We start from the raw sequence: 15,471 nt of genomic DNA on the forward strand, positions 1-15,471 counted from the left end.
TGATGCCATGTTAAATGAACAGTATTGAAGGTATTTAGAGAGGGAAACACTCGTCTATGTTGTCACTGCAGTCAAACAGTCACTATCTCCAGCTCAGACATGGTGCTGGGGTTTAGCGGCCTCTCAGAGCCAATCAAGGACTCTATTTCACATAAGGCCCAGGTTGGTCCCGCCTACATTAGTTGTCTCTTTACTGGCTGTTTTTGAGATCTTTTTACTGTGACTGTTATAGTTTAAAGTTATAGTTAAAGAGTTTAAAGGGAACCACTAAACAAATTCCAAAACTGCTCATTATTAGTGGGATTCAAAAACCAGAGACTGTATAAAAGATAGACGACACATCTCCACTTCCTACAGGTACCGTTATGCAAAAGTGAAGCCAACATATCTTGTTTCTGCCAGCTGGCATCTTGTTTGTTGGCGTGACGCCCGCGGGACACGCCCCCCTCAGCCATTACGTCATCTGACTTAGGTTTGAGAGCGACTCACAGCTGTCAATCACAACGTTATACCCCATTTTTTAATCATCAAATAACAACAGGTCGCACTTGAAAATGAGATAAAGGATAAAGGTTAAATAAAAATAAAAAATAATAATAACTAATAACAAACGTATCAGAAAAATTAGCAGTTTAACGTAACACCCGCGTGATGACTACCTGTGACCGACGCGTTATTATGGATCCCACTGGAGTTGTGAGCAGAACACTCCCAGCATTCAAGCGCCAGGATTGGCCAGGCAGGCGCCCATGCAGACTGTTCTGAGTAGCACACCAGGTATTTTCATCTCGCCTCAAGCTGATAGCCTATTTGAGGCAAGGTGGTGGTGTACGTCATGCCGTCATGTGAAGTTACCTGTTATTGTCAGTACGCTAGGCTAGCCTGTTCCGCGGTATTGTCTAAAACAGTGGTACCCAACCACCGGGCCGCGGACCCGGTACCGGGCCGCAACGCATTTGGTACCGGGCCGCAAGCCTGGTCCACAAAAAAAATAAAAAATAAACATAGGCTAAAATATTATAGGCTGTGTGTGGTAGTTGAAACATAGTTTCAAGTTGACGTTTATTTATGTTTGTAGTTGAAACAAAAACATAAATACTGTAGGCTACATACAGCACAACACAAAAGGCTGTTATTTACCCTTTGTCGCCACCTGTTGAGTAAATATATATGTAACTAAAACCATTAAAATTGACAACCGGTCCGTGACTTTTTTTTCCATGTATCTACCGGTCCTTGGCACAAAAAAGGTTGGGACCCCCTGGTCTAAAACATGTTTATCCAATTTTCACGTTAAAGCTCTGAATAGCAGACATTATCTCCTCAAGTTTGTCGATGCAGATGTCTGAAATGGAATATTACTATGAATGTGCTAATATGCTCTCAAATATATGATCTATGGCCCAATCCCAATTCCTATCTTAACCCTCAATCTTAACCCTCAGTCTCAAAAATGCGCACTCCCGCGAAGTGCTAGTGCTGTCCCGATTCTCACTTTGTTAAGTTAAGGGTCGAGTTTGAGGGGTCTACGGCCCTCAGTTTTGAGATTTTCCACGACCACACTTGGCGGTGAGTGCGATCCCAGAATCCCTTGCGTGTCATCAGCTAGATCCATTCAGATGGAAGATGGCGGCGAAGGAGGAAAAAAGGAGCCCTACAAAGTTAAGTATTTCCTTGTTAATAGCGATGTAAAAATTACGATAACCATTGTATTAGCTTAGTTTAATGTCACTTTATGGATTTCCGTTTTGGAATCCTAACAACATTGTTGTTGCTAACGAGTGGGGGCTAGAATGACCGTGCTTTCCGACGTGAGGGCTGGCTTGACTGCAGTGTTTTACTGCAGTCAAGCCAGCCCTCACATCGGAAAGCACGGTCATTCTAGCCCCCACTTGTTTTGTGGTGCGTAGCATTACACGTAGGCTGTATCTTGATAAAAACAACTCAACAACGACATTACCACCGAGAATTATGGCATTTCGTAACAACGTTAACAATGTTATAATATAATAATAATAATATGGCTTGACCAGCACGGCTACTGACTATCGATAGTTAGCAACAACAAATGTGTTAGGCTCCAAAACGGAAATCCATAAAATGACATTTAAACTAAGATAATACAATGGTTATCGTAATTTCTACATCTATATTATCAAGGAAATATTTGTAAGGATGCTTTTTTCCTCTTCTTTTGAATTGACAGACTGGATCCGGAGCTTTGGCATACTGCTGCCCCCCCCACAGTCTGAAGGCGTATCTGCCTTTAAGGGCTGTCCCATTTTAAAGTCGCAAGATAGCCCTTAACACTTAGTTTTGAGGGCTACTAAGATTGAGGGTTGAGCTGGAGGGTTAAGATTGAGGGTTAAGAAAAGAATTGGGATTGGGCCTTTATCTTCAGAAAATCTGACTTGATTGCAAAACTCAAACAAAAAGTTTACCTGCATCAACCCCAAGAAGAGTGATATCTGCCCATCAGATGCCAGTACAAATGCCCAGGCGTTAATTCCACTCATGTTCGATTACAGAGGTGTGGGGATCACAATGCAGTTTCTACTGCAATTTATTTATAACTTGCGTTAACTTTAGTGTTGGAATATTATCGGTTGGATGGTTTAGAAACTCACAAGGTGGCTTCAGGTGGGCTACGGTCGAGCGATATTGATCCAATGAAGCCACGTTAGCGTTAGCATGTTACATTAAGGAACGTACGTGACCATAATTTATTTATGTTTTTGTTGTATGACGTGTGGATGCAGAGTGTGTGTGAGCCTTGTCCTTTGAGAGAGGGTCTGGTGACGGGAGGTTAGTGTGAAGCCTGAGCTGTCAACCTATGACTGGGGCGTATTGGCTCGCTCCAGGCCAATCCCAGCGCTTGGAATGCTGCGTAGGCGGGCGCAGGGCGTGTTCTGCCCACAACTCCAGTGGGATCTGGCGGGATTTATGACAGACACTGTAGCCAGCCACCAGGGGGTAATCGAGCTGTTTATGCTTCACTTTTGATGAGCCGTCATGACGTCCCCCTTTTATACAGTCAATCCTGCGATGAAACTGTGGTGCCGTGGAACGCTCAGTCGTCCTAACAGTGTGTATGGGCAAAACGTATAATCATTTAATCACAGGTTTCTTAAATGAATCCAGAATAGGTTAGTAGTACAAAATACAAGCTTCCCTAAACACAGGTGGACACTATAGTCCATTTCCTGCTGTCCTTTCTCTCATTCTGCCCGTTTATGGTTTTCACAACGTCAGTTAGAAACGTGGCGGCTCCTCCCCTCCTCTCTGAGTCCTCCTCTTTGCTCCTCAGGTCTGTACGCGGGGATCAAGTTCTTCATCATCGACTTCCTCTTCAAGAGCTGCCCCAAGCTGAGGGACAAGTACGACACGCCGCACATCGTCTGGAGCAGCCTGCCCACCGACCCCCAGCTCAAGGAGCGCAACAACGCACCACTGTCCAGACGGGTGAGCTCACACACTGGCTGCTACATTCACTGTGGCCAGAGAATGTCCAGTGTACAAGGAGAAAAAGAGTATCAGAGTCATATTTATTGCCACAATATGCAAGATTACATATGAGGATTTCTTTCTGTAAGCACGCAGCGTACTGTAGTGGTCATATCGATATTCAGAGATAAAAAGGAAAATAACTAAAGATCACAACATTGCAAGTGCAGTCCAAGTGTAGACGCAAATTGGAGCAGTGTTAAAGGAGAATTCCTGTTTTTTACACCCCAGACCTTATTTCCAGCTTAAAATATGATGTTTTATTCACCCAAATAACTTTGGTTTCATTCTGATCCCCCTAGAAGATATTCAGATCCAAGTAGAGTCCTGGAACTGACCAAAACAGGCGTAAATGGGGCATATGTCATTCACACTGTAAATAACATATTTTCTGTCACCTCGCAGTTCATTATGGTTGTTAGCTACACAACACAACAGACTGAGTCAACTCTGACCTGCCCCGGATGTGCTTATGTTCTTCTTCTGTGGTTTTCTCTTCTTCTTCTTCTCTTACCAAACAGAAGCGCTTCTCGCTTCTTCTTCTGAAGCACATACGGGGCAGGTCAGAGTTGACTCCGTCTGTTGTGTTGTTAGCTTAGCAGCCTATCTTAGCATATAGATATGATGTGATTTCGTATAGAATGAGGCCACATATCGATTACAAACGGCAGCGGGAGATAAAGCGGGAGGTGTTATCTATGTGACGGACACTCGGACAGCAAACAGAGCAGGCTGTCGGCAGCACGGAGGTTCGTTACATAGATCATCATGTTCTCATAATTATATAACAACCATAATGAACCACGACGTCCCTCAACGAACCCTCAACTCAACACGCGGTGCATTAGGGTCGGTCTTATGGACGATGGCCGACTGTCATCAACCCCTAGCCCTCTACATCACAACACGTGTACATTTTTGGCGAGTAAAGTCTCGTTACTGAAAGTGCAATAAAGGCTTCATGAGTAAAAAGCTAATAACAGTACTAAAACATGTTTTGCGCTTCCTTAGTTGACAAAATAAAAGCACCTTTGCCGATTGGATCCTATATATTTGAGAGATCTTCAACTTCAACTTAAGCTTTTCTCTCCAAAATGGACCTGGTAGTGTTTGAACTCTGTACTCCAGTCATCTGAGTTGTTGTGTTTCTCTCTCTCAGCTCTCTGGCTATGAAAAGGTATGATCCTCCTAGTGTGCACTTTGGTTTGAGTGTGTGTGTGAGTGTGTGTGTGTGTGTGTGTGTGTGTGTGTGTGTGTGTGTGTGTGTGTGTGTGTGTGTGTGTGTGTGTGTGACCAAGTGTCTTTGTGAATCAAAGTGATCAAAATGTGTCTGTACATTTAATTTATACATCATTGCAAACAAAATGTTCAAAATATATAATTCACAGTGAGAGTCAGCCTCATCTTGTTTTTGGGTGGCAGTTGTTTTGGTCCACTTTCACGGAGACACGCGGTTGTTATGGTGTGTGCGTGTGTGTGTGTGTGTGTGTGTGTGTGTGTGTGTGCGTGTGTGTGTGTGTGTGTGTGTGTGTGTGTGTGTGTGTGTGTGTGCGTGTGTTTGAATGTGTCTTGTGTGCATTGGAGTTACTGAAGGTGATTTTTAAATGTCAGTAGTTTGTAGTGTAGTTACTGATAGTGTCATGAGTTTGGCTTCAAAGCAGAGCCATGCATAACATTGTAGCGGTCAAGTTTCCAAGTCTCCCTTTAATCTGTCATGTTTCTGCTGTTTTCTACCATGTTAAGGGCAAAATATTGGGACTTTTTCTTAACCGGTGGCTGGAAGTTGCCAGAGGTCTTTGTTGAGACCATCGATGCAGGCAGCTACTTTCCACCAGCCAGCCGCCAGTTGCCGGTTGGATTTTACAATATTTGCATGTGAAGTTTAAAACGTGCTGCTCATCTCGCAACTGATGTTCCAAGCTGCCACAGAAGTGAGGATATGCTGTGTAAACTGTATAACAAGACAAAACACAAAGAACGGCACATAAATTATTTCAAGGTCTTACATTTGCAGTGATATTTCACGCTTTGCACAGCTGCCCATCTCCACTGGCAGCCAGTGAGCTTCTCACCAGGAGTGACACCGAGGATGACAGCATCTCCACCAGCAGCTGACTGGAACATTTGATCAAAGTCTTAACCTCCCATGTTTCTATCCATGTCCTGCAGGTTCCTCCAGCCGTGGCCCGCGGTAACTTCGCCACGGGGACGTCTATGGGCATCAGTCGAGAAGAGGACAGCGGGCGGACCTACAGCACCAAGAAAGGGGCTTTTCATGAAGTCTTCAACCTATCAGAGAATGAGCGACCCCTAGCAGGTAGGAGGAGGAACTGCAGGGTTGGAATTCAAAAGCAACAGCTGCTCTTTTGTTGTTGCCTGTTTTACTTGTGATTTACTCAAATGAGATTTCCGAGCAGGGATCATTTAGAACCAAAAAGTCTGTTTTGTTCAATTTCACTGATTTCTCAAGTTTGGAGTCTACATCACAGTTACCATAAGGCTCTTGTTGTTGTATATGAATGTGTTGGCATTGCTCTAACGCAGTGTGTGAGAACGGCTGGCGCTGTTGCTTGATCAACCGAGACAGGAAGACGCCAACTGACTACATCCGTAACGGAGTGCTCTACGTCACCGAGAAGTAAGTAGCCTCCTCCCTAACATGTATCAGGCATCTTGACCTCTCACGTCTATTTGACAAACAAAAGTAATGCAATGTCAATGGAGATTCAGAAGGCAATCATTTGTGAAACAATGAATACTTACATGTCAACAGCTATCGCCTAGCAGCTAACCTAATGTCTCATTACATTCTGCAGCTATCGCCTAGCAGCTAACCTAATGTCTCATTACATTCTGCAGCTATCGCCTAGCAGCTAACCTAATGTCTCATTACATTCTGCAGCTATCGCCTAGCAGCTAACCTAATGTCTCATTACATTCTGCAGCTATCGCCTAGCAGCTAACCTAATGTCTCATTACATTCTGCAGCTATCGCCTAGCAGCTAACCTAATGTCTCATTACATTCTGCAGCTATCGCCTAGCAGCTAACCTAATGTCTCATTACATTCTGCAGCTATCGCCTAGCAGCTAACCTAACGTCTCATTACATTCTGCAGCTATCGCCTAGCAGCTAACCTAACGTCTCATTACATTCTGCAGCTATCGCCTAGCAGCTAACCTAATGTCTCATTACATTCTGCAGCTATCGCCTAGCAGCTAACCTAATGTCTCATTACATTCTGCAGCTATCGCCTAGCAGCTAACCTAACGTCTCATTACATTCTGCAGCTATCGCCTAGCAGCTAACCTAATGTCTCATTACATTCTGCGTTTCCTCCTTCGTCCTCTTACAGCATATGCTTTATTCACAGTGAAATTAATAATAATGAAAACTGGCTGCACACCACGGCGCTTCCGTGTCCTGTATGTTTGTGTTTGTCCTGTGTGTTTGTGTTTGTCCTGTGTGTTTGTGTTTGTCCTGTGTGTTTGTCCTGTGTGTTTGTGTTTGTCCTGTGTGTTTGTGTTTGTCCTGTGTGTTTGTGTTTGTCCTGTGTGTTTGTGTTTGTCCTGTGTGTTTGTGTTTGTCCTGTGTGTTTGTGTCCTGTGTGTTTGTGTTTGTCCTGTGTGTTTGTGTTTGTCCTGTGTGTTTGTGTTTGTCCTGTGTGTTTGTGTTTGTCCTGTGTGTTTGTGTTTGTCCTGTGTGTTTGTGTTTGTCCTGTGTGTTTGTGTTTGTCCTGTGTGTTTGTGTTTGTCCTGTGTGTTTGTGTCCTGTGTGTTTGTGTTTGTCCTGTGTGTTTGTGTTTGTCCTGTGTGTTTGTGTTTGTCCTGTGTGTTTGTGTCCTGTGTCTTTGTGTTTGTCCTGTGTGTTTGTGTTTGTCCTGTGTGTTTGTCCTGTGTGTTTGTGTTTGTCCTGTGTGTTTGTGTTTGTCCTGTGTGTTTGTGTTTGTCCTGTGTGTTTGTGTTTGTCCTGTGTGTTTGTGTTTGTCCTGTGTGTTTGTGTTTGTCCTGTGTGTTTGTGTTTGTCCTGTGTGTTTGTGTTTGTCCTGTGTGTTTGTGTTTGTCCTGTGTGTTTGTGTTTGTCCTGTGTGTTTGTGTTTGTCCTGTGTGTTTGTGTCCTGTGTGTTTGTGTTTGTCCTGTGTGTTTGTGTTTGTCCTGTGTGTTTGTCCTGTGTGTTTGTGTTTGTCCTGTGTGTTTGTGTTTGTCCTGTGTGTTTGTGTTTGTCCTGTGTGTTTGTGTCCTGTGTGTTTGTGTTTGTCCTGTGTGTTTGTGTCCTGTGTGTTTGTGTCCTGTGTGTTTGTGTTTGTCCTGTGTGTTTGGGCCGTTCATTGGGACTTGAACCCCTCACCATGCCAGTGTTGCTGCCATGCTCATTGGGCTATAGAGGCATTCTTTGTACTGACAAAGTGTTTTGTATCTCCTCCACCTCCTCAGTTACCTGTGCTTTGAAAGCTCCAGCTCCAGATCTGGTTCCTCCAAGAAGAACAAGGTCATCAAACTGGACGACATCACCGATATCCAGAAGGTACAGAGCATCCTTTTTATTCCCTTCTCTTACTGTCCAATGAGCTGAGGACACATCACAACAACGTCTTCTCTCTTTTCATCCCATATTGCCACAGTACAAAGTCTTGTCAGTGTTGCCTGGATCTGGAATGGGCATCTCCATAGCCACCCCATCCACCCAGAAGGTAGGAGCTCATCCAGAAAGATGGAACTTTGTACGGGACGGTCACCCTGTTCGTCGTGTCTGTCCGTGTACCTCACTTTCAATTTATTTTCAATGAGAGGAGCCCATTGTCTGGACAGGTCTGATGACCCATCGTATTTACATCTGTTTTGACAGACAGAAAGTTCAACCAATCATCGGCCTGCAATCTAAATTGGATGAAATTCACTCTAAATATGAGGTCGGAGAATTGAACGACACCAACAAAAAATCAACTAAAATAATGAAATTAGATAATTTATTGTCGAGGAATAGTTCACCCAAACATGATCATTTTCTTATCTACTCACCCTCGTGTCAGTGTTTACACTGGTGACGTTTGTATGTCCACATAACACAAAGTGAGTTAAGTAACTCAGCGCTGCGCATGTTGCTCATTTGGAGATGCACTGTACAGGCAGCCAGTGTTGGGGGTAACTCATTACAAAAGTAACATATTACATGTAATATATTACTTTTAGCAGTAACTCAGTAATATAACTTATTACTTATAGGATTTTAGTAATATTATACCAGTTACTTTGTCAAGTAACTCAATTTACAAATTGAGTTACATTGTATTAAATCAAAGCACATATTTAAAAAAAGATACAATCATTTCCTAATCAAACTGTGTGTTTTTACGCAAATAACCACTATAGATGATAATAACAAAGGAAAAGAATAAAATGTTGAATTTTGGATTGTTTACACTGACTTCAAGGAGGTTGAAATTATTTTTCAGGATGGTTCCGGGGCGGCGATGTCATTCTGCTGCTGCTGTTGTTTTGGTAAAAGTAATGCAAAAGTAGTGTAATAAGTAACGAGTTACTCTACACAGAAAGTAATATTGTAAAGTAACTTATTACTTTACAATCAAAGTAACTAGTAATATGTAGTATATTACATTTTGAAAGTAACTTGCCCAACACTGCAGGCAGCAGACCAGCCTGGTGTGAGATCAAACTTCACATTCCCCAATTTGCTCCAAACTCACCTGTGTTTGTAACAGAATTTGGAAACAGTGACTTGATAACTCCAAACAGGAGGTCTTGTTAGTGGAATTAGGTCATTTAATATGATGTTGCAGGGCTTCAATGCATAGAATAGAATTGCCCTGAGCACTGAGCACTGAGCACATGTGCGGTGGGTCTGTACAGGACCTATGCTTGGTTATTAAGTAGCACCTATGAACAAAGCCTTCTCGGCAGCCATGTTTCCCCTTGACGTCCTGTACTTCCTGTGTGCAAAACAAGCCGACAGACTCCTCCTCTCTCCTCTCAGCCTTTGGTGTTTGGTGCCATGATCCACAGAGACGAGGCCTTTGACGCCATCTTCACGCAGTACCTGAAGATCGTCACCGTGGCCGCAGCCACCAGCCCGGAGACCTAGTGCCGCCCAAGATGGCCGCCTTCACGATAGACTTGAAGTGCACCTTTTTATGACTGCCTTTATCTGTGACTTTCCCAAGTGCACCGGTTCGCCCGCTTTATTCAACGATGACCTCTTCCGGGGCGCCAACGTGGCGGCCATGTTCACCGTCGACTTCGCCTCACACAGAGAGCGAGCGACCCGGAGGCTTCTTCACTGCCCGAACGAACGTACAAGCAACACTTTGATGTTAACGTGTTGATGTTTAGCTGCTCCGGGGAAAGCAGTCGTTTTGTGTGTGTGTGTGTGTGTGTGTGTGTGTGTGGAGGATGGTGTGTTTGCAGGATGGAGGCTGGCTCTCCTTCCCTCTCTTGGCTTCCTGTTGCTCCCTGTGCGCCTGACGCTTTTAGTTTTCACTGTATTTGAGTCACTATTTAGCAGGAATAGGATTTGTTTCCTCTCCAATGGAAGGGTGAAGCCCAAAACACATCGGCATGACACAGCGTGTCATATGACACGGGTCATGTGACACAGCGTGTCATATGACACGGGTCATGTGACACAGCGTTGTCATATGACACGGGTCATGTGACGCCCCTAGCACACATAGGAAGCGTGGTGCCGCAGCGCATCCGGCCGACCGCGCCGCGTGGGACAACGGCGCTAATGAGACCACTTGAGGCGACGATGGCTGCAAATAGGACTCAGGAGAGTGGTTGAAGTGTCGCTGGGCTGCCGTACCGTACCTGGCCATGGGGTTGTACTTAGAAAAAATGGGGGCGGCTGTTTTGAGGCCACCGATGTGTTTTGCACTCGAGACTGTCCAATAGCAAAGTTCACACGTATGTTCCCTGCTCGCTCTGGAGACAGTCACACGTATGTTCCCTGCTCGCTCTGGAGACAGTCACTGGCCTTTCACACAGCTAGCACGATAGCAGGCATCACGCAGAGCATGAGCGACGGGGCAGCGCTCACCTGCTCACCAGCTTGATTCTTTGCTCCGCGGCGAAAGTTCAACTATACAGTTTTGATCTCTCAGCCAAATACGCTGATGTCTTCAAGGCATGGCCATTGGCATTCACGGATTTACAGGACCTATAGGCTCCGTCCCTTCTGTCTGTTAGCAGCTACTGTTAGTTACTGTCTGTTAGCAGCTACTGTTAGTTACTGTCTGTTAGCAGCTACTGTTAGTTACTGTCTGTTAGCAGCGTCTGTTAGTTACTGTTACTGTTAGTTAGCAGCTTGGTATGCTAACTTTGTAGGCTGCCGGGAGAAGAGCTTGTGCTCTACAGTACCTCGCGCAAGATACTGTATGCGCATTGCCGCTAGCTGTGTGAAAGGGCAGTAAAGGTAAATGTATCAGGCACACATGTTTTTTTTAGCTTTTTTTAAGGGGGTACAAAGAGTTTAGAACAAAGTACAAAGTTTAGAAGCAGATTAGATTTTAATGTAACAGGAGGGATTACTGCCAAATTCAATAATTCACATAATGTTTGTCCCCGTTTGTGAAAATGCACAATTTTCTTTGCTTAGCACTTTGTGTCAGTTTGTGGCAACACCTTCTGGGGACTTAGAGTCTCTCAGTCTGATGACTACAAGACTCTGGGACAGACGGCTCATATTTCAGTTAGAGTCTCTCAGTCTGATGACTACAAGACTCTGGGACAGACGGCTCATATTTCAGTTAGAGTCTCTCAGTCTGATGACTAACAAGACTCTGGGACAGACGGCTCATATTTCAGTTAGAGTCTCTCAGTCTGATGACTAACAAGACTCTGGGACAGACGGCTCATATTTCAGTTAGAGTCTCTCAGTCTGATGACTAACAAGACTCTGGGACAGACGGCTCATATTTCAGTTAGAGTCTCTCAGTCTGATGACTAACAAGACTCTGGGACAGACGGCTCATATTTCAGTTAGAGTCTCTCAGTCTGATGACTAACAAGACTCTGGGACAGACGGCTCATATTTCAGTTAGAGTCTCTCAGTCTGATGACTAACAAGACTCTGGGACAGACGGCTCATATTTCAGTTAGAGTCTCTCAGTCTGATGACTAACAAGACTCTGGGACAGACGGCTCATATTTCAGTTAGAGTCTCTCAGTCTGATGACTAACAAGACTCTGGGACAGACGGCTCATATTTCAGTTAGAGTCTCTCAGTCTGATGACTCACAAGACTCTGGGACAGACGGCTCATATTTCAGGGTTTCCGGTGTCGAGCGAAAGTCAAGACATACAACATATCTTATGCAACTATCTGTTTATAGAAATGAGCTGAAATGTCATCTGGACCTAAATCTCCTCCAAAAAGTATCGATCGATCATCTCCATCTATTCCCGCGTCAATCGGACAGTAAACAATGACCGGAAGAGGAAGTCTTGTCGCAGACGTCCACTCTGCACCGCAAACCCTGAAGCATCATCAGCCGTCTGTCCCAGAGTCTGATTATAAACCCTGAAGCATCATCAAGCCGTCTGTCCCAGAGTCTGATGACAGTCTGATTAGTCATCAGACTCTGGGTGCCCAGATTGATGCAACATAGAGACACTGCGGAGCGCGTCATCATTCAGAAGCCACGCCCAAAACGGGGGGAAACAAAAACTCCCGTCCAATCCTGGGGTTCTCCTGTCACGTGTTGCACACAAAGATTATATACGGAACACGAACACTCCAACTTACTTCACTGACAGCTAGATCAGCATTTTTCTTCTCGCCAATTCTCAATGGCTTCCTTGTTTTGCTCGGGAGTACAAACAAACTTTAATTGGCGATTTTTTTACATTTGTTGTCTGCGCAGCCCCACCACACAACAGCTTTTAGCTATGTTTAATTCAAGGAAAATGATGCTGGTGTGTGGGAGTGAATAGAGCGCTTTCCCCCGTGATGGGCGTGGCCTATTTCATGCAGTGTCTCTATAAACAAATTGACTAATTGATAGACTGATGAGGAGTTTGAGCTTAACATTGATACTGACATTTTGATTCCACCTCATCGTGCTGTTGGAAAACTGACGTTCGACTTTCTGAAAAATGCGACACTTAATCGATTCGTACAAAATTACTTAATTTGTTACATTTTATTGAAATGACTTACAAAATAACTTTACCAGATGTAATCATCTGCGTTTTTCAATATTGACCACTGAACATCTGGCCTTTTTTTTTTTTTTTTTCAAAATGGCTGTATACTGTAGTGCTTCAGAATGAAGTAAGCACTTGAACGTGCTTCACCATGGCATAACCTTACTGAGTGAAGCCCAATTTCTTGCCAAATGGCTCGATGAATGCTCAGAGCTAAAGACGAATTGGAGATGTGGAGATTATAGCTCTCATCTGCATTGAGTCACTGAGTCATATAAATCTGAAGTCATTTTAACTTGTCAAAGTCTCAAGTCTTAAAAATGTGTGTTCAAATATATTCTAGTGGTGTTTTCGTGAAACAAGCGGTAATCTCACTACTATAATATAATAAGGCAGAAGCAGGTGAGGACTGTTTCTACTATCCTTTAACATGGAATGTTCTTCCTTTCAAAATAGTGCAACAATGTTTCAAAAGAAATCATGAAACAACCTGCATTGTATTAAAGGAACACTCCGCCCATTTTTAACCAGCTTTGTATTATTAGAACATCAGTAGTACTTCAGAAAACTGTCAACGGTTTTGAAGTCTGTCATTTAATTTGACAGTTATTGAGTGTTAAAGTGTGGACCAGTGACATCACTGGTCCACACTAACTCAAATTAATAACTCATTAACTCAAATCAACTCTCAATAACTGGCAAACTATTCATCATTCATCTAGTTTGACAGTTATTGAGAGTTGATTTGAGTTAATGCGTTATTAATTTGAGTTAGTGTGGACCAGTGATGTCACTGGTCCACACTTTAACACTCAATAACTGTCAAATTAAATGACAGACTTCAAAACAGTTTACAGTTTTCTGATATACTACTGATGTTCTAATGATACAAAGCTGGTTAAAAATGGGCGGAGTGTTCCTTTAAGTGAAATGGTTTATTTTCACTTGTCTTGAGGGATAGAAAGGACTTAATACAGGATTATTTACAGTGTTATTTGTACATGATACATCACTTGTAAATTACATAGATGACAGTCACTTGTAAATTACATAGATGACATACATAGGACTCACAAAGCCTTATAGTCAGCGGACTACAGTACTGTATGTCATAGTTTTATACAACACTCTACATTATAGCTTACGGTACTACTCGGATTATAATGACATTCTATGTGGTGGAATATTAGCTGTATTTGTGCTCTATATGAATGTCCCGTAAAGGTTTTGCGTCCCTCCTTGTACGCATTTTATTTCATTTTAAGTGAGGGCACACCGGCCAGAAACACTGACATGTTTCGTCTGTTGGTTTAGCCTCTTTTACTTTGAGACTGACATAAACGAGTAAATGAGCTAGCTAGCTGTACTTTTAACTTTTAATCTGCCAACTCACACCGTTTCTATTACTGTTATTTGCCATTTGAAGCTGATGTGGAGGCAGAGGCGCAGAATGTACTCACTGTGTGATATATATATATATATATATCAAATTGCTCATGTATATATGATATATATATATATATATATATATATATATATATATATATATATATATATATATATATATATATATAATGTACATATAATGTACTCACTGTGTGATAGTCTCATATTGCCAAATCTTGAGTTTTCTCCTTTGCAGTTTGTCATTTTGTCCCCTATTAAAAACTGTTGTGTTTTCTGTTTGAAGCCAGTTTGGGGCAGAATCAGGCATAATTCTGTTGCGTCTCAGTTTCAGTATGTTTCATATTTGCCCAGAATCGTCTTTGATGGGCAGACATGTACCAACTCTTTTTTTGTTTGTGTGTTGATCCTACCAGTTGAAGGCGAGCCTGGGTTTGCATCTTCATTTGATGTCCGTTTCATGTCATATTTTTTAACCAAAAATAAGTGATGTGGTGACTGGAAGCCATGTATTCAGAGCACGTCAGCCTCTTGGACAGACATCATCCAGTCCAACATGCAGCCAGTGGACGCTACTGTGTTTGTCTGTAAGACTGGTTATGTTCTCAGCTCAAGACTCTAGCGTTGCTTTTCTCTCTCATTTCTCCAAATTGATGCCAGTTGTTGGAAAACAAACATGTTGCCTCTTCTAAGGTTTTGTGTTGGATTTGTGTTCCCTGACTGCCACTGCACTGCCTGTCCCTGTCCTAACACACTTCCTTTTTCACTCAGAAGGTTCATCTCATTGTATTTTTCCATTAGACTTGGTCATCCGTACGTTTGTGGTTTTCGGATCGGTATCGTCTAGATCACATTATAGCCTTGAACATTTCTCTGTGACCTGCTGTGTCTTAATACTGACAACAGATTTTATACAATTGTGTAATTGTACAAATTCCTGTAGAGTTTTTAAAGAGAACAATGTTTATTGTAAAATCTAAAATGTGTTGTCAAACTTTTATTGAAGTAAACAAATTTAAAAGAACTTTTTATTTTCTGCTGTTGCTGGTTTGTCCACTTGGTGTCAGTAGAAAACCACATAGGCAACAGTTGCTGGCTAGAAAAGAGTTCTCCTTCACCACATTCATTCAGTGTCACCCTGCATCATACAGTCTCACACAGCCAGACTGGGAACTGCCCAGTCTTCTGCTGGTGGCCACTGAGCAGCTGTACTGGTGTGGTTGGCAGGGTGTAATCCCGTACAATTACTAATGACCTGTTAAACATTGTAATCAGTAATGGAATCCAAGTATCACAATATAAAAAAGTAATGTAAAACTGATTATTTTCTGTTACTTTTGGATTACTTTTGAACAAATCTCCTGCATTTGACTACTGGAGTATGGGGCGATGCTCCTCAGGA

At 42.9% G+C, this 15,471-nt stretch overlaps 1 protein-coding gene across 1 annotated transcript in view; it reads left to right on the forward strand.

Moving 5' to 3' along the window:
* The window catches only part of LOC310800334 (GRAM domain-containing protein 4-like), a 50,517-nt gene extending 40,851 nt beyond the window's left edge, over nt 1-9,666 (forward strand). Inside the window, exons 14-19 of the mRNA XM_083662927.1 lie at nt 3,308-3,462; nt 5,674-5,821; nt 6,049-6,142; nt 7,938-8,028; nt 8,126-8,194; nt 9,496-9,666. Of these exons, the coding sequence (XP_083519053.1) occupies nt 3,308-3,462; nt 5,674-5,821; nt 6,049-6,142; nt 7,938-8,028; nt 8,126-8,194; nt 9,496-9,603 (665 nt within the window). The 3' untranslated portion in view covers nt 9,604-9,666. The remainder of the gene's footprint in view (nt 1-3,307; nt 3,463-5,673; nt 5,822-6,048; nt 6,143-7,937; nt 8,029-8,125; nt 8,195-9,495) is intronic.
* Nucleotides 9,667-15,471: the final 5,805 nt, after the last annotated feature.

This window comes from Poromitra crassiceps (assembly GCF_964638095.1).
Source record: "Poromitra crassiceps genome assembly, chromosome: 30".
Lineage (NCBI taxonomy): Eukaryota > Metazoa > Chordata > Actinopteri > Beryciformes > Melamphaidae > Poromitra > Poromitra crassiceps.